General features: G+C 31.9%; 1 protein-coding gene across 3 annotated transcripts in view; it reads left to right on the top strand.

Moving 5' to 3' along the window:
- Window positions 1–20,132, top strand: part of KIF2A (kinesin family member 2A) — a 68,430-nt gene that overhangs the window by 34,198 nt on the left and 14,100 nt on the right. For 2 of the 3 annotated variants that reach the window (XR_009223155.1, XM_058564015.1), the window contains exons 2-16: window positions 1,745–1,839; window positions 2,229–2,348; window positions 4,172–4,226; window positions 6,286–6,408; window positions 6,986–7,086; window positions 8,870–8,965; window positions 10,479–10,533; window positions 10,916–11,078; window positions 13,489–13,579; window positions 13,714–13,777; window positions 14,351–14,442; window positions 14,811–14,953; window positions 15,328–15,532; window positions 16,277–16,387; window positions 17,436–17,503. Coding sequence is in view for 2 of the 3 variants with exons in the window: in XM_058564015.1 (XP_058419998.1) it covers window positions 1,745–1,839; window positions 2,229–2,348; window positions 4,172–4,226; window positions 6,286–6,408; window positions 6,986–7,086; window positions 8,870–8,965; window positions 10,479–10,533; window positions 10,916–11,078; window positions 13,489–13,579; window positions 13,714–13,777; window positions 14,351–14,442; window positions 14,811–14,953; window positions 15,328–15,532; window positions 16,277–16,387; window positions 17,436–17,503 (1,582 nt within the window). In the remaining variant the exon portion in view is untranslated. The remainder of the gene's footprint in view (window positions 1–1,744; window positions 1,840–2,228; window positions 2,349–4,171; window positions 4,227–6,285; window positions 6,409–6,985; window positions 7,087–8,869; window positions 8,966–10,478; window positions 10,534–10,915; window positions 11,079–13,488; window positions 13,580–13,713; window positions 13,778–14,350; window positions 14,443–14,810; window positions 14,954–15,327; window positions 15,533–16,276; window positions 16,388–17,435; window positions 17,504–20,132) is intronic. The other variant, XM_058564014.1, reaches the window with a different exon arrangement.

Below are 20,132 nucleotides of genomic sequence, written 5' to 3'. Positions count from 1 at the left end.
CTATAAGATTGGTAAAAATTTTTAAATTAATAATGCTCGGTGTTGATGAGAGTGTGGAGGAATAGGTTTCATTGTTGGTGGGAATGTAAATAGAGGGCAATTTTGGATTATCTATCAAAAAGTTCAGTTTCCTTGACCCATTAATTCTGCTTCTAGAAATTTTATTTATGAAAACATTCACACTTAGATACAGATAGATACTCAGTGCAACATCTTTTAATGGCAAATAGTTGGAAACAATTTAAATTACTCTTAGTAAAGGAATAAATTGTGATACATTCCTTTTATAAAATGCTATGTGATTGTTAAAATTAATACGTTGGTCTGTAATGCTGTCATGGAAAGATTGCTGGTATATATTTTAGTTTTAAAAAAGCACCAGTATGTCACTTGAGAGTACTTATATCTTCAATATTTGAATTTTTAACAAGATTATATTCATTTATTACTTCTTCAGATTTTTATATGAGCCCATATAGAAAAGATAGTGATTGACAGTAATTTCATGCGTAAACAGTAATACTTATAAAATAATTATCTGTATTTTCTTTAAATATATCATATGCCTTGTTATTATAATAACATTGTTTTATATATCTGGGGCTTTTTTTTAGATATTTAAAGAGCTATAAGTTATTCTAGGGTAAATTATAGATGCCCTAAGGATTTCATTTAAGAAATACATAGGAAAATTCCACATGTTTGTCATTTTATTAGGTAATATTGAAGGTGCAGATACATGACAAATAGTTTCTATCCTCATTTGACTAATAATCAAATGGGTGGGTAAGATGAAAACAGATAAAATAAGTTGAAATATGTATATAAATATACACACATGCATACATACACACATACAAACACACGCATACATATATAAAACTTATTGATCTACTTCTAGGAATTTGTCCCAAAGAGATAATCTGACAAGTACATAATGACAAATGTGCAATAGTATTCATTGCAATGTTTTATAATAGTGAAAAATTTCATATAACTTAAGTCACCATCAATAGGTATTAAATAAATTGTGATAAACATAATGGAATATTACATAATAATTAAAAATAGTTATTTAGATCTATAGCTCTTAACAGGTAAGATTCACAATATTAAGAGAGGGACAAGTTTAATACATTACGTAGTATAATATCCTCTCTCTACAGATGGTAAGTACTGGATTCATCAGATGAAGCAAAGAGTAGAAGGGATTTAGATAAGCGACATACAGAAAGGTAACATTTTAGATTAGCATTTCTCAACGTTTTTGGACTCAGATTCCTTTTCTCAATTTTAAAATAATATTATCAATTTGTATAGTATATGTTAGTGATTTTTAAGTAAAAAGTATTTTATATCATATAGTATTAAAAATTGCTTTTATAAATATTTGTTCTGTGTTCTACAAAGTCATTGTTGGCTCATAGTAGGGAAACTTTCTAGTAATTAGAACTGTTTAACAGTATAAAATTTCAGACATTCCATGCCAGTGTGTAACCATGTATTGTGTGGGCTAAAAATAAACTTTCAGTCTCATTCAGTTTCTTGAGTTCATGGTCTTGACAAGGAGCAAATTGATTTATGATTCAGTGAACAAAGTTCATCCCCTGATCCTGAGAGTCTGGAAATTCCTTGGAAAAAAAGTAATATCATAGTCTTTTAAAAGTTTGTAAATTATAAAATTGTGTATGACAGTGTTTAGGAATACTGTAATTTTAAAAATGTATGTTTTATTCCCATTTAGGCCGAATACATCAAGCAATGGTAACATCTTTAAATGAAGATAATGAAAGTGTAACTGTTGAATGGATAGAAAATGGAGATACAAAAGGCAAAGAGGTATAATCACTGGGTTAAATTTTATTTCTAGTCCTGCCATCAAGATTCCAAATATAAGACAAAACAAAAGTATATAATTTTTATATAGAGCATGTATTCTTTATCATTCCTTGAAAAACTTTCAAATGATTGAATAGTTTCACTCAAAGAAAGGTAGATTCCTCCTGCATGTCTTATGTGATTGGACATATAATCAAGACCACAAAATGCTAGCTTCAGAGATTTTTTTTAAATATATGTGTGTTATAATTCTAGATAATCTAGTTTTCAGGGCAATACCATTCATTATGCTGAAATCATTTAACATTTATTCTCTGTGTAAATTTATTTGAAAAATAAAAGGTTAATTGTCAAAATTCACTCGCAAATATATGTGTTTTTTAAAACAGATTGACCTGGAGAGTATCTTTTCACTTAACCCTGACCTTGTACCTGATGAAGAAATTGAGCCCAGTCCCGAAACACCTCCACCTCCAACATCCTCAGCCAAAGTAAACAAAATTGTAAAGGTTAGTGATGAAAATTCAAAGCAGGTGTGTGTGCGCATGCACGTGCGTGTGTGTGTGTGTGTTCAGGTTTGAAATTGGCAGGCTGTGAAGAGTACGTTTTAAATATTAGTTTGCTTGCTTTAAAAAAAACCTTAATTCTTTCCACCATCCACATGCGTATATATGTACATACATACTTTCAAGGATTGAGGTTGTTTTAATTCACAGTTACGACAATCATTAGATAAGATCCTAGAAATTCCTTGTCTGATTAGGATTTTTCCTAAGACTAATAGCTTCTCAGGAGATATGTGTCAAAACCATTTGCTTGTCAGTGTTTGTTGAGTGAATAGGTATAACTTCGATAAAGAAAGAATGACTTTGTTATTCATAATAAATTCCCACCCTAATAGTCTTTTGAAATAGTAATTCTGCTATTTGTATATTAAGGAAAGATGGGAAATGATAGAGTATAGTTTAACTACTTCCATATAATCTATGAAGATAGACTTTTAAAATCATACTGTGTCCTCCCTAACAGTTAATCTTTACAAAAATATAAAAGGCATGTTATTTTTATTATTTTTGAAAGATAATTCTTCTTCCTTTCTTTTGAAACTTCTCACTGTTAAAACTTTGTATCAAAATATAACTCTTTTTAAACCAAGTAGTCCCTTAAAGTTATTGAATCTGCAATTTTTTGTGTTCATTTCAACAAGCATTTGTTGATTTTTCTACGTTGTTGATTCTGTCATCTACAAAGATGAGTATGACATGGCTTGAACCCTATAGGAACTTGCTGTGATGCAGGGAAGACATACATAAGCATCTAAATATGCTTAAAATATCAACAAAACATTCTGCTTTTTAAACCATGCATGTGAATGTAAGGCAGATTTTCAATTCATGTAATTTCAGCTATTGAGAGTCACTACTTCAAGGTTATTAGTTACCACATATAAAGTGACTGGTTTTCATATTTGTCTTCACAACCTTGAAGGATCTTCGTAGTTTATCCTTCTTGCTATGTCTTTAGCAACGTTTGCTGTGCATTAGAATCACCTGGAGAATTTTTTAAAACACTGATTCCTAGGCCCACTTCCAGAGATTGTTTTATTTTATCCAAAGGAAGGCCCTAGCATCAATATCCTTTTAATAGTACCCATCTGATTTGAATGTGCAGTTAGCATTGAGAACAACTGCATTATTTGATGTCTTTTTTTTCAGGTAAATAAAATGAAGTCTTGGCAAATAAATAATAGGACAAAAAATCTGCTGCCCTAATCTATGCAGTGTTGAAGTTTTTGAGAGTCTAATGAAACCTTTCAGTATAACTGACAGTGTGCATTTCATAGTATTTTGATTTTTCAGTTTAACAATGGGCTGTAAGTTTAAAACTGATGTTTTATTAATTACCCCCTGACATCCAAAGATGAAATTTATTACATAGTTTTGGCAGGATAGTGTGATGATTAAAAATATACACTTCCGTGAAATTACTTAACTTATCTTTGCTTCAGTTTCCTCATCTATGAAACCAGAATAGCAATAATAATGACCTCATAGTGTTGTTGTGAAGATTAAATGACTTAATACATATAAAGTCATTACAGCAGTGCCTAATTCCTGAATATTTTTTCTGGGGGAGGGGGGGAGGAATACTCATATAAAGAAACTTGAATATGGATAGTATTAGTAAATTCACTAGAAGATTATTTATAGTTTTTCTCCATTTACTTTTATATTATATCGTATATCCACATCCTTTTGTTTAAAGGAAGCTGATTATGATATACATATGAGGAGTAAAGAGGAAAGTAAAATGAACATTTTCTCTTTTATAGAATCGACGGACTGTGGCTTCTATTAAGAATGAGCCTCCTCCAAGAGATAATAGAGGTAAAGTAAAAATTTATCTATTAATTTTTCCTATTGACTTTTTAGTATGGCCCTGACAAGGTAAATCAGAAGTAAATATTACCCTTGATGTTATTATTCATTTAAACTTTACATGGCTAATTTTTTTTTCATTGGGGTCATAATAGTTTATAACATTGTGAAATTTCAGTTGTACATTATTATTTGTCAATCACCATATATATGTACCCCTTTACCCCTTATGCCTTCCACTCTGGTAACTACTGATCTATTCTCTTTGTCCATGTGTTTGTTTCTCTTCCACATTTGAGTGAAATCATGCAGTGTTTGTTTTTCTCTGGCTTATTTTGCTTAACATAATACCCTCAAGGTCCATCCATGTTGTTGCAAATGGGACGATTTTGTCTTTTTTTATGGCTGAGTAGTGTTCCATTGTGTATATATACCATGTCCTCTTTATCCATTCATCAGTTGATGGGCACTTGGGTTGCTTCCTATGTGGCTAATTTTAAGATTGGTATCTTCTTTATTTCCTAATACAATAATGTCAATAATATCAAAAAATGATTTATGAAGGTATGTGATTAATATGAAACTCCATGATATATGTAATTTTTTATTCATCTCATTTACCCAATAATTTTTCAGATTTGAGGAGAGTAAAGTAGTCGGTTGCTAGATTTCATAAGGGTAAATTTAATCATCACAATGTTTTGCATGATTTTCTGGTAAACAGGCTTCCAAAAGGGGTCATGGGTAACTTTGGAGTGAGCTCAAGAAAAATTGAACAAGTATAAAGTGTAGTTAGTTGCAAGTCTTCTGTATATTCTCAGCCAGGAGATATAAAGCATAGTTGATTCCTTTTCTACTCTTCAGCAGTTCAGAACCATCCTTTCTAATACTGATGTTTCTCTGTACGGATGGATGCTAAGACAGGATGGGCGTAGTTATTAGAAGACAGATGGGAGCTAGAGGGAAAGTCCTGCACTTTTAAACACTATCCTTTGAGTCTTGTGAAAATTTATATTTCTTTGTAAAATGTGATATTTATATTCAACTTTATATTCCTTTTTCAACTTTTATAACATCCACGGTGGGAAATTCTCTGCCAAAGATTTGCATATTTGAGGAGCCAAGAGTAGGGTTTGGAATCAAGAGGGTTGAAGGACTCCAGGCTTTACTTTTTTTGTACTTCTGAATTGTGTAAATTTTTTAACAAAATGAGAATGCATTTAAAAATCATATTTTGGGGCCAGCCCCATGGCTTAGAGGTTGAGTGCGCGCGCTCCACTGCTGGTGGCCCAGGTTCAGATCCCAGGAGCGCGCCGATGCGCCGCTTCTCTGGCCATGCTGGTGCCGCATCCCACATATAGCGGCTGGAGGGATGTGCAACTATGACATGCAACTATCTACTGGGGCTTTGGGGAATAAAAAGGGAGGAGGATTGGCAAGAGATGTTGGCTCGGAGCCAGTCTTCCTCAGCCAAAAAAAAAAATCATATTTTGGGGGCCGGCCTGGTGTCGTAGTGGTTAGGTTTGCACACTTCCATTCAGTGGCCCCCGGTTCGTGGGTTTGGATCCCGGGTGGGGAACTACACACCACTCATCAAGCCATGCTGTGGCGGTGTCCCACACACAAAAAAGAGGAAGATTGGCACGGATGTTAGCTCAGGGACAATCTTCCTCAGCAAAAAGAGAGAGATTGGCAACAGACGTTAGCTCAGGGACGATCTTCCTCACCAAAAAAAAAAATTCATATTTTGCACTTAATATTTTTTAAATGATTATTAAAAATCAAGCTTAGCTTTGGTTTTTATGTAAATTATTCAGGTTGAGTTTTGTAGCTAAAATTACATTTTAGAATCTAAGTCTGCACATATTACTTGGAAAATCTCTTAGCTTGTCAGTTTATTGGACAGAGTTGATTTATACGTTCTTTTTATACACACGTGAGTAGAAACCTGGCAATTTGCTAATGCAAGTTTATGTATTGGTTCTTTTGAGATATCTCTGTTCTTTTTAGCAAAGTTCACCTTTGCTAATTTTCAGTTATGAATTTAAAAATTTTCTTTCACTTACAGTGGTTGGTTCTGCACGTGCACGGCCTAGTCAGCTTCCTGAACAGTCTTCCTCTGCACAACAGAATGGTAGTGTTTCAGATATATCTCCAGTTCAAGCTGCAAAAAAGGAATTTGGACCCCCTTGTATGTAAATCATGTATCAAGGATTAGTCATTTTAGGCATACATGTATTCTCTCTTGGTCATCCTTGTAAGTTCCCAAATGGTAAACAGTCTAATTGAAAACTTGATTGCAGATTTCATTTTGCCACAGTGGAAAATTATTTTTTTTTGTTAGGTTAGTCTGTTAATTGGGTTTTTACATGTATATTTTGGAGGGAAAATTTTTTATAAATATGAAATTATAACAATGTTTTAGTTGCTTTGAATTTAAAATTCTGGCCAGATGATAATTTGACAGATATTATAGAAGAAATTCTTATGCTTCTAGATCCTTTCCAATTCAAAGATCTGTGATTCTAAACCAAGAGATGACATGTATCGATATGTTAGAGTCATTTTTCTTGACTCTTACTTGTTTATTGTCCTGTTCTTAGTTTTGTTAAGCAGCTCATAGTCAAGTTCACATAGTTATCATAGGCATGCTTTGTCACTGTGTACCTTTATTTGGTGTATGTGGTGAAATTATACATAAAATTTTTATGTAAGTACAGTACTCTAAAAACAAAACTATACTTCTATAGCTCATCTTTTTCTTTCAGCACGTAGAAAATCTAATTGTGTGAAAGAAGTAGAAAAATTACAAGAAAAACGAGAAAAAAGGAGACTACAACAGCAAGAACTTAGAGAAAAGAGAGCCCAGGTTTGTAATAGAAGCCTATTTTGTTTATGCACCAACCAAAGATTAGACTGTGTCAGTGAAAGTGATTGGCTTATGAAAAAATAGTTGAGGCATTCATTTAAAGATTTCATTATAGTTCCTTAAATTGATATTGAGGAATAATATAAACTCTTGTGAAAATAAGTTATCATAATAGATTTTACTACATGTACTTTTCATGTTTTAGGTATGTGTTAGTCCTAAAGTTTGTTCCATTTTGAATAATAAGCCATTGTGTTACAGAATTCTAATGCATATATTATAACATTCAAAAATAATAGGATTTTGAACTTTTTGAAAGACCTAAAAATACATTCAGAAAAATATCCAGTTAAAATACATGGTTATACTATAAATTTTATTACTGTTTTCCCATGGTTAATAAGTTCAGTGTATCACAATGAAAGGGGGGAAATTGCTTGTGTTTTAATTTATACTAGATATCGAGAGTGTATCTCTGTTGTGCCCCTCTCATGTTCCCATTTGATGGTAGTAGACTATTTACTAGCAATGAAAAATTGCATAGAGGACTGGTCTTTTCTCTCTCTACAGGTCTTCACGTATGAGAAATTCTGTTATTGTACATAGAAGTCCTCTATTGTGCTTGTTTTGTATCTATTATATTCTCAGAACTTGTTTCTTACAATAAAACATTAGGATTTTTTTTTTTTTATTTAGGAGTATGTTCAAATGACCTTAATCATAAAGATGTTGTATTGTGGAATTGTGGAACCAGTATAATATTCAGCCTGAATAAATCAGCTTATATCTGAAAGTGATTCTGAGAATGACCAGTTGGGTTTTGAAATAAGTAATACACAAAACAGATAGATCTACTGATCCTTAGCACAGACGCCACCTGGTGTTTCCTGTGGGTACTTCATAATATTTTCACTTAATTCTCACTTTACATTTTGTTTCTCAGTTGACATAGTTGGTATTATTTTCTAGAAAAAGGTTAATTGAAAGTAAGTTTCATTAAATAGTTTTGAAATTTAGTTATATTCAAAGCAAATCTGTATATGGTATATGAAAAAAATCTGACTTCTTACTTATAATGTTCAATAATTTATTACTCATGCCTAGGAGAGGTTGTTAATATTGCTAGTTGAATTTTCTCAGTTTTGAAGCAAATAGTAAATTGCAGTCAGCATTCAATAATTTGAATTTTAAAGATTTAAAATATTATCTTGGCTCTTGGATCCTTTAAATTCTATGTCATGTCCATTTGGGGCTGTTTTACCATGCCTTAGTTTTTTTTAGAGAATCAACAAAAATAGGAAATGAACATAAAAGAATCCATATTTCTACTTTGCTGAAACACTGGATTAAGAATTGGGAAGAAGAATTTGATTAAATGAACTTTTCTAGAATTTCAGCTTTTCTAGAGTTCTTTATTGATGTTTAAGATGAGTACTATTTCTCTTTTGCTCCATTTTCTAGGATAATTAAGGTATGTGTACAACAGATGAATTTTTGAAATAGGTCAAGAGTGGCTTTAATGATGAATGTTTGGTTTAGAGTTAACAGAATGCGTGTAGACTAACAGCTTTGTGTTTTTACTATGAAAGTGATTCCTGGGCGTATTATTAATCCTGAACTCAAACTAAATTATATCACATCTCCAGTTTGAGTTTGGGCTTGGGTATGACAAATGATACAATCTATTAGTTTAATTTTAATTTTCAAACCATATAGAGCATAAATATAACAGATACCATATTATTGTAATTATAATAAATGAATTCTCTCTGTCTTCTTATAGGATGTTGATGCTACAAACCCAAATTATGAAATTATGTGTATGATCAGAGACTTCAGAGGAAGTTTGGATTATAGACCGTTAACAACAGCAGATCCTGTAAGATTCTTTGTAAAGCATTGCTCTACAACTTTTTATGCTGTAAATGAAAACATGTTTGATGCCCACTAAATTAATATTGTGTTTAGCTGTGTAGTTTTTCTTCTCTTTATGGGTGCTCATTCCCCATGTTTTAAGAAGAAAATGAAGAAATCACATTTATGCTTGTCTCCCATAATTTGGTATATCAGACATGCTTCCCAGAGAGATGCCCGTTTCAGAGCAAAGCCTCCCTGTCTCTAGTAGGGCAGAGTAGGAGTTAAAGGAATGATGTCAGAGGACCCCATTTGCTTTCTGACCATCACTTATACTTTGATCTCAATTTCAAGCTTATTTCCTCTTTGGCTCGGGCTATAGATCCCACTGTCATTCCAATTTACTTAGTTAGTTTTTTATTTTAAATAAATGTTAGTCTGGCTTTTAACAAGAAGTGATGCTTGTTGAGCACTACAGTAGACCAGAAATCTAGTGCTGGAAAAATGTTCTGCTGTCTTAGTACTCACTTGCTTTCCTGTTGAAGAATGAGGATTTATTGGACAGGCAATACTTTTGTGAGTAATTGGTACTTATGAAAAATAATCCATCTGACCTAGCGTATACAGAACGTATTGGATACGCAAAGTACATTTGTGTTAGGCAGATATATAGGATTTGATGGAGTTGCTCTTCATAACATTTGCATTTCATATATTTTAGTCCTTGCCTACCCTTCCATGTGTTTAACCTACTACATCTGAGCTTATACTTTAGGACAGGGATTGGCAAACTTTTTCTGAAAAGTGCCTGATAGTAAATATTTTTGGCTTTGTGAACCTTATGGTCATTGTTACAGTTGCTCAATTCTGCCTTTGTAGTATGAAAGCAGCCTTAAAACAATCCATAAATGAATGGGCGAGACTGTTTTCGTAAAGCTTTACAAAAGCAGGTATCGTGGGCCAGATTAGTCCTGCAGTCCATACTTTGCCAATTCCTGCTTTGTGTTAATTATTATTAAAAGGCAATTATTGGGAACATAAGTTTTATGAAAAAAATACTTATGTGTAAGAATTGACATTATAAAATTGTTCAAATTATTTTGCTTAATAATTTTCTGAGAATTGTGTTTCTTGTCTATAGTTAGTTATCTTTGCCAACAATTTTCCCTATAATCAACCTGAAAATATGCCACTTGGTAGGAAATTTTACTTTTGTTCTATACAGCACATCTTGAAGTGAGTAAGGCAGCTTCTTAACATGAACCTAATGCTACTAAGAATAGTAGTGCCCTCTACAAAGTTATTTCCTTAATGGTTTGCCAAATGGTGGTGTTTCCATTATACTCTGAATTTTAGAAATAATATCTGATAAATACTAAATTAATGCAAGCTAATTTGTTTTTAAAGCTTACTTATCCTGTTTATGCTATGCATAAATTTCTAAAACGTCTGGAGGAAATATTGCATGATTGACTTTTCATACCACCATTGACTTACATACCACTGATAATCACTGAAATAAAATGTTTTATTTCTAGATTGATGAACATAGGATATGTGTTTGTGTAAGAAAACGACCACTCAATAAAAAAGGTATGATGCTTATTGACCTCTAATGAAAGATTGATTTCGTCCTGTTTGTAATTTATTTTGATAATAGCAGAAATCAGATTGGTTTGGAAGAGTTAAATGTAAATCGTTTCATTTATATATAACCATTAGGCAGATTTCTATAGTTAGATCTGTTGATTTGTTATTGCTATATGAATCATTGCCATTCTTGGTTCTTGCTTCACAGAAATCTTGATTTTTTACTTTTTTGTTGAACTATTCTGTCTTATTGAATGGCATATTTATGGGATATTTATATTTATAGAACTTATTACTTTTATCTAAATTCTTACTACTTAAAATAATTTTTGTACTTTAAATGCTGTGAAAATTACTGGGCATTGATTTTCATTTATTCTTTTAGAAACTCAAATGAAAGATCTTGATGTAATCACAATCCCTAGTAAAGATGTTGTGATGGTACATGAACCAAAACAAAAAGTAGATTTAACAAGGTACCTAGAAAACCAAACGTTTCGTTTTGATTATGCCTTTGATGACTCAGCTCCTAATGAAATGGTTTACAGGTAGGTAAATTTGCTTTGCATCAGGATTTTGTTCTTATACTGTGTGTTCATCACCACCTTGAAACGTATTGATCTTGGCATATCTTTCCAGACGTGTAATATGCTTTTTTATTCTGAGTTTTAACAAAGAAGAATATGTAATAAACACTATAAGGAATATTAACATTCTCTTTCATGTGCTCCAAAATCAGTTTTTACTACTGATTAACTTAATATATACATATCTCACAAACTGTGTATATGGCTAGGAAATTTCTGGAAAATGTTGACATTTTCTGTACTTCTGGGAATGGGATGTGATTAAAAGAAGAACACTTCTATTTTTTACTTTTTAATCTCTGTACTAGTAAAGAAATGTGAAATATTTGGTATACATCAGTCATTTATTTGTCTAAATCTTTATTTAGCATGTGCTACTACTTAAGGAAAAAAAAGTTCTGTAAATCGACTTGCAATGTGCCAAATTTTTATCATCTTTAAGATGTGGAATAGTTTTATTTATTTATTTATTTGTTTTATTTATTATTTTTTTTGTGAGGAAGATTAGCCCTGAGCTAACATCCATGCTAATCCTCCTCGTTTTTTTTGCTGAGAAAGACCGGCTCTGAGCTAACATCTATTGCCAATCCTCCTCCTTTTTTTTCCCCAAAGCCCCAGTAGATAGTTGTACGTCATAGTTGCACATCCTTCTAGTTGCTTTATGTGGGACGTGACCTCAGCATGGCCGGAGAAGCGGTGCGTCGGCACGCGCCCGGGATCTGAACCCAGGCCGCCAGTAGCACTTAACCGCTAAGCCACGGGGCCGGCCCTGGAATAGTTTTAGTGCATGAAATTCCTGTATGTTCACATATTCAACTTATAAACAACTCAAACTTATATGTATTATACATTGATATCCCAAATTTTTATGCCAAATTTAGATTTTCATACATGGTTTGTAAACATTCACTTCTAATTTTAACAAGTCAGTTTTAGGAGCATTGCTATTTCAGTCTATATAGAACTGTCTTGGCATTCAATTGAATGCTATGTTTTGTTGCCCTTTTACTTTATAAAATGTTTGGAAAACAGAAAGTTAAAGAGTTAATGAGTCCTAAGAACTGAAGATGTTAAAAATGAAATACTGTTGAGACCAGTTTCATGGTTTTAAGCCAGTAAACTGGGAGTTCAGTTGTAAAAAAAAAAAAAAAGGACGAAATTTAAGAACATGTGAACATTAGAAATATTGTCAAGAATTTGTTTTAAAATGGAATAATTATAAATTGTATATGTTTTACCTTTCTGAGAGCAGAGTCCTTTCTTTCCCCCTCACTCCCTTCTCTACTGCCACTCCTGTCTCATAAAATATGTCTTTTTGACTTTTATAATCATTTTCAATAAATCGTTTTAATAAAGGTATGTTTCTGTATGTATGCTAGATTTAGTAAACATTCTGTGTTTCACCCTGTATTTATGCTTCTTACCTTTACCAATATTGATCCTATCCCCTTTCTCTTATAGTTAACTTTTAAGGATTGAGGAGTTAGGCCTTTTTTTGTCTAATCACTCTGCAAACTTATTTCTAGTTCTGTTTGACCAGAACTTTTTTCTGCTCCTTTTGTTCTGTACCTTCTCCAGCTGTGCCTTTTTTTAAAAAAGTCAGAACTGTGTAAAGTGTTCTATATATATTATTTTGAAGCCTATATAAAAAGTGGATTTGTTCAGTGCTCTGCTCCGTGAAGTGTTTTTTGTCCCTTCTTCCCTTTTTATTTTAACTCTAGCAGTGATTACACCACTATATTTGAAAAATAATCCAAACCGTAATATTTTGGCATCTTTTTCCTGAATCAAGACTGTCAACTCAAAACTCAGTATCTTATAAGCATAATTTATATTTACTTATCCACATTTGAGGAAATCTTATCACTTTTCTACTAGCTTAGATGGTCTTAGATAATGTTTTTGTAGTTTTTTTCCCCTTTGCTTTTCTCTGTTGAGATTACCACTCTTTTGATTCTGTTTCTGTTGAAACTTTTGAAGCTTTTTTTTGGTTTTCATTAAAATGTTTTACTTGTCTGGCTAATATTACCATCTTCTGTTGTTATTTTTAAAAATTTTCCTATTGTCTTCTCAATATGTCTTAGCTCAGTTGCTATCAGTTTTTTTTCTGTCCATTATTATTGTGACCATTGTTTATTATGGAATTATTGCTTGAAATTATGCTTTAAAGAGCTTTAAGCAATTCTATGATATGGTTATTTAAATTTTTAACAAATCATTAGGTTCAATTGTGGCCTCACAGTTGAGCCCATTGATTTGTTAAAAATCTTGGTATAACTTTCTTTTATTAAGACTTGGTACTACTTTTATTTGTTATTGGTTTAATTTAAATATTGACGGCACATTCTCACTGGTGCATTTTATTTTTAAGGTTTACAGCTAGACCACTAGTGGAAACTATATTTGAAAGAGGAATGGCTACATGCTTTGCTTATGGGCAGACTGGAAGTGGAAAAACTCATGTAAGTAATTCATTATAGTTACATCCTGGTATGAAGCTAGTTTATTTTCCTTACAGCTTAATTCTAAGACCTAAATTCTTAAGGTTTATTCCTGAATAATGTCTATTATTATTTATTTTCTTTTCAATATATAGACTATGGGAGGTGACTTTTCGGGAAAGAATCAAGATTGTTCTAAAGGAATTTATGCATTAGCAGGTAACTGTCCTTTTTGCATATCATTTGTAATATTCTTGAATATTATTCAGGTGGCTTTGAAATGAGACTTGAAAATATTGTCCAAGATTTTAAAGGTAACTATAATGCTACACTTTCTGTATATTATGTCAATTTTAGGTTATCAGACTGCTCGAGAAGAACTGTGCTTTGGGGACAGAAATCTTGATTATATTTGTGTCATTGTAATTGGACACATTGTTGGAGCTTAGTATTTGTTGTTGAATAACTCATTTGTGAAATGCTTCCGTTTAGTATGATTATGAGAGTAACCTTATTATAACCACATATAATTTTATGCTATTTATAAGGATAAGTAGTAGCATCCTTTTACTGACTGTGAAGGGGAGAGTGGCATCTAACCCTGAAATGTAAAAAAATTGTTACTGTTTTTTTGTAAAATTAATATTCCCTTTAGTCTTCATTTTTATTATTGATATTATTAGTCTAGGTGAAGATTAACTGATTCCTCTAAAAACAGAAAATTTGAATTGTTTTTTAAAAATAGTATTTGTTGCATTTTAACAAATTTTCTCCATATGAAATTCTTGACAGCTCGAGATGTCTTTTTAATGCTAAAGAAACCAAACTACAAGAAGTTAGAACTTCAAGTATATGCAACCTTTTTTGAAATTTATAGTGGAAAGGTAAGTAGAAACTTTCAAAAAAATTTTTTTAGTTTTTAGAATTGTGGTTAAAATATGCATAATATAAAATTTACCATTTTAATCATTTTTAAGTGTACAAGTTTGGTGGCATTAAGTACATTCACATTATTGTGCAACCACTGCCACCACATAATTTTTATATGTATTTAGAATATTATGTTAGAATTTTGCATTATGAGATTTTCTTTAATTCCCTTTGAAACTCTTAACTTCAATATTAAGCATTATTCTAACAATAATTATTATTATAATTATTGGAAATAATTTTCAGACTCAGACTCATTTTTATAGACCTGATTCTTTTTTTCTTTCAGGCTAGTTTTCTAATTTGAATTTTTTTTTAATAGGTGTTTGACTTACTGAATAGGAAAACAAAATTAAGAGTGCTAGAAGATGGAAAACAGCAGGTTCAAGTGGTTGGATTACAGGAACGGGAGGTCAAATGTGTTGAAGATGTACTAAAACTCATTGACATAGGCAACAGTTGCAGGTAAATCTCATTTTAATTGAGAAAGAGAAACCTAATTTCATAATCAGTTTTAGATACTTTGGGTATAACATAAAAACAAAGTAAGATGCTATTCAATGCATCTTGGAAGTAAAAATCATTGTTCATAAAACCTTTTTTGTTACATGTAAACTTTGAATGGCATCTACTATATTGATATACTACAAATATACTAGAAGTATGTCAGATTAAATTGTGTAAATCTGGTTATGTTTAAGTGTGGTTAACTCAAAATGTCTCTTTTATGTTTAAATGATGAAAACTGGATAGTTTTTTGCTTTTTAAATGGAAATACTGTGGTTTGAACGTGTAAATTGAAGTTTTTATGTATCAAAGCGTCCTTAATCACATTGTAGAACATCCGGTCAAACTTCTGCAAATGCACATTCATCTCGGAGCCATGCAGTGTTTCAGATTATTCTTAGAAGGAAAGGAAAACTACATGGCAAATTTTCTCTCATCGATTTGGCTGGAAATGAAAGAGGAGCTGATACTTCCAGTGCAGACAGGCAAACTAGGCTTGAAGGTGCTGAAATTAACAAAAGCCTTTTAGCACTCAAGGTAAACAAAATGTGTTTAATTGTGAAGAGTTTTTTACTTTTGACTTTAATTTTGTTTACTCAGCTATAAAATAGTACTTGGTTAGTTTAATAAGTAAGAGAGGTTATCAAAATTCAATTGTTTATATTTGCAGTTATAGATTTATTTTGTGCCCAGAAGTTTTCTTTACACATATTATTCATTCTTTTTAGGATAAAGGATCTGTTAGTTGGCAGGCCAGTTTTGAGGCTACTTAGGGAGATTCCAGACGGCCTTAATCAGTCATATTTTCTTGGAGGAGGGCAAGGAGCCACAAAACTGAGCTAAGAAATAGTTTGTCAGAAAAATGAGGAATGGCTTTCAAAAAATTAGGCCAGTATTATATCTCTTCCCTGACTAGAAAAGGAAAGATTGGCAGGACTACAAGAAGACATTCTGTGTTTTATCTTTTGTAGTGCCACTTTAAAAGTTTAACTTTTTATAGTTATCCTAAGTGCCTGTCACTTCTAAACACTAGTCATGGTCTCCAGAAGAATCTTTTGGTATAATAAAGTAGATTGTTGGTTGTCGTTTTTTTTTTTTTTCTTTTCATTTTCTTGCATTAGGATTTATGGGAACATCTTTGCTTTAAACCTGTTAGTAGAATTTTCAGAGCTGATTAAATCTTAAATATTAGGGTTATGGTTAAGAGATCTTTTAAATGTGTTAATTAAGATTACTCTTTATAGAAGCCTAATCTATGAAACTTGCTTTCTTAATTTTCAGGAGTGCATCAGAGCCTTAGGTAGAAATAAACCTCACACTCCTTTTCGAGCAAGTAAACTTACTCAGGTGTTAAGAGATTCATTCATAGGTGAAAACTCTCGTACCTGCATGGTAAGTTATTTTTGTGTTTCGTTTGTTTTGTTATACTCCTGAATGAATAATTATGCAATATCTATGGGAAAATTATAATATACATTAATGACAATCATTTAAATCCTTCTATTGTGAGAGATACAGTGGTACTTAAGATGTGGTCCCTGTCAGTCTGATAGAGAGGATTATATTGCAGTTATAATACATTCTACTGATTCCAACATCTGAGACTTCTTGAGGTTGGTCTCTATTGATTTCTGTTTTCCTTGAGTATGGGTCAGACTTTTCTATTTGTTCATATATCTAGTAATTTTGGATTATATCATTTTCATTATGAATTAATACCTCATAGACACTCTGGATTCTGTTAGGTTCGTCTAAAGATTATTGATTTTTTTGTTGCTTTAGCAGGAAGTTAACTTTGCTGAACTTACACCAAACTCTTATCTGCCCTGCTGTGGACAGCAACTGAAATTGAAATCTTTATTTAGCTCTCCTAGACTAGCTATGTTGCTTGAAGTCAGCCTGGTGTTTTCCTAGTTCAGGGGTCAGCCAGAGATTTAGGCAGTTTATATGCAGAATTGGAGTTTCTTGCTCTGTGGTTTTCTCTCTTCTAGGACAAACTTCACTTTCCAGCTGCTGTGGTCCCTACCTCCAAACTCGGTCCTTTAGTTTCTTAACCAGTGAAACTCCAGGTTTCTAATGAAGTTTCAGTTGTCCTGTGTGACAGCAGTGGGGCTTGCCCTTAGGCAAAAAAGCATTAAAAGAGGGAAGAGCGAAGTCACTTGGTGCTATTCACTTCTTCTAGATATCGACCTCCACTTTCTGTCTGATTTTGATCATTTTCTGCTGCCTTCAGAGAGTTGTTTATATTTTAACCAGCGTTTATAATTATTATCTGATTATGGGTATGAGATGGAATTATAGAATTATCTTGGAGTTCAGGTATCATTAATAAGTTGTTTTAGATAACTATATTAAGATTAGACTTTAATGAGCTATATGTCAGTATTGCTATCTTCATCATTTATAACACTTTCTTTACCTTTACATTTTTCCCCCATAGATTGCCACAATCTCTCCAGGAATGGCATCCTGTGAAAATACTCTTAATACATTAAGATATGCAAATAGGTATGAGAAATGGTTATCTATTTTGAAATTTGAGGGGAGTAGAACAGTATATGGTTTGATTTAATATCTGATAGGGTAAATTTTATTACATTGTTCTTTCAGTTTTCAAAAGAAATTTTGCATATTGTTAGTTGAGATGAAATTTAGAATCATTTTGTCAAGTTCTAAAAGTAATTGGAAATGTGTAACTTGGGAAGAGATTTATATTTTTAATAGAATCTTTCTATCCTAGAACATGATTATATTTTTCCATTTAACCAAGTTACATTTTATAATATTTTACTACATTTAAGTCATGCCAATTCTTTCTATTATATTAAGACTCTAAAGTAAATGAGTATAAGGGGGCCAGTCTGTATTTCTTAAATTGTTTTACTATATGCTGAATATTATTTCTGATAATATTAAGTGTTATACATGGGGAATCTAGGGTTTGAATAAGTAGTGATAGTACAGTTCTTTCTGGTGTTCATATTATATGGGTTACATTTTATTATTCATGTCAGTAGTGTTACAAACTTTAATAGACAACTGGATTATTACAGATGAAAGGACAAAAAGCAGTTTATTCCTTAGAGTCATGAAATGCCCTTGGAATTTTGGATTGTGATGGGCATATTTATATTTGTTCCGTAGATTGTTGCCATTGCTCTGATTTTGAATGACTAGTTTTAAGTTTCTATTATGACATATTGCATTTGTGATTTTAACCAAGAGATAAAATTCCTCTTTATATTCCATATCTAATGTGGAGAGTCTCCTAATTTTGCTGAACACAAGTATTTGTCCCTTTTCATTGTTTTAATCACTATGGAAAATTTATTTTTGATCTTTTATTAAAATCTGAAATATATTTGCCTACAGAAAAATATCTAAAATATAAGTGAATAATTTAATGAATACTTCTAAAGTGAAAATTCCTGTCATCAGATCGGGAAGTAGAACATTTCCAGCTCCCTAGAAAGTTCCCCATGTGTCCCTTCCTGATCACGAATCCTGAATAACATGCCCAAATCCATTAGTCTCTACCCCATGGTAGCCAATGTCCTGACTTCTGTGGAATAATTTTCTCGTTTTTCTTTCTTTCTCTTTTTTAAAAAGTTTCACTACCTATGAATGTATCCCTGAACAACATGGGTAGCTGTATTTGAACTTTACATAAATGAGATCATAACCTTTGTTCTTTTGTCTCTTGCTTTTGCTTCAACCGAAGAGACTTTTTTTAATCATAGTAAAAACTGTTGGAAAGTAGAAACCCATTGACCTTTTGTAAAAAGATATTAAAAGATAATAACTTCCCTAGAAATATAATAGAACTTTATTTCTAAATTTAATCCCTTTTAAGCTTTGAATTATGAGCTCCTAGCTGCAAAACTTGATAATATTTTTAATTGATCTTTGTAGTGAACATTTTTGGTATTGTGGGGTTTTTATCATTAATTTAAAATGCTTCTCATTTCAAAATTGTTCATGGGAGAAATAAAGGACAGCTTAGTGTAGTGGAATATTGCCATGTTGTAGAATTAAAACAAATAAAAATCCTCCATGTCTCTAGACTTGTGGCTGCAAAAGAATCCCCCTAATGCGAAAATCCTGTATCTGGCCATTCCTCTAGTTTGTTTAGGTCCAAGTAAAATGTTTTAATCTATTAACATGTAATGTATTTCATTCGCAATATAACTAACCATCTGGGACAAATAATTCTGTCCTTTATTTCCAAATCGCTAGGAATAGAGATTTTCGAGCTCCCTTGATAGCTCATTTGAGGAATATAATTCCTGCATATAGTGTAGTTTAGGTTGGGCATGAGGGCTTTGAATAGAGGAAAGGGTGTGGTTAGGGGCTAATAGGGTATCTAAATTAGGAGATTCTGAAATAATTGTAAAATAAGAAATGGAGTTGGGAGTAAAAAGAGTTAAGTCAGTATTAGAAATTTAGATTCGTCAGCATATATGGTCAATCTAAGCTTTCCAAAGTGACCATAAAGGATGAAGAGCAGATGAATCCAGTATTGAACCGTTGATGGTAGACATTACCAATAGGTCAAAGAAAGATTGTAAGTAGAAGAAATGTATTAGTTTGATCTACATGAAATTATTAGTTTGAGCTATATGACTATTTTTGACCTATAAAAACAGTAATTTCATTTAGTTCAACCTAAGAAAGGTAATGAAAAAAACCAGAAAATATGGTTAGTGTATTGAAGTGTTTTAACAACATAAGGTTTGTACTTAGAGCTAGGTTTGAACCTCAGTTATGCCACATTCTCATTGAATGACCTCTTAGGTGAGATACTTTATTGCTCTGAGCCAATTTCTCATCTGTAAAATGGCAATAATAATATCACAAGATTGTCATAAGGATTAAATAATATAACGCCTAAAAATTACTAATCATAATATCTGACATATAGAAAGTACTTAATAAATATTGCCTACTGTTATGAAATGAGATAGGCCCAAAGGGACATAGGGAATCACAAAGATTGGGTCAGAAAAGCAATAATTTGGTTAAATATAACTATTAGAGACATTAGAAAAGCAATTTAAATTCCATTGCTAAAGGCTTTTCTCAGCCAGGGTTCTTCATCTGAATCACCAAGCACAGAAAATATATTTGAGTGACTGTT

This window comes from Diceros bicornis, chromosome 20, assembly GCF_020826845.1.
Source record: "Diceros bicornis minor isolate mBicDic1 chromosome 20, mDicBic1.mat.cur, whole genome shotgun sequence".
In the NCBI taxonomy this organism is placed as follows: domain Eukaryota; kingdom Metazoa; phylum Chordata; class Mammalia; order Perissodactyla; family Rhinocerotidae; genus Diceros; species Diceros bicornis.
Note: the sequence above shows the minus strand (reverse complement) of the source record. Positions and strands in the feature narration are given on the sequence as shown.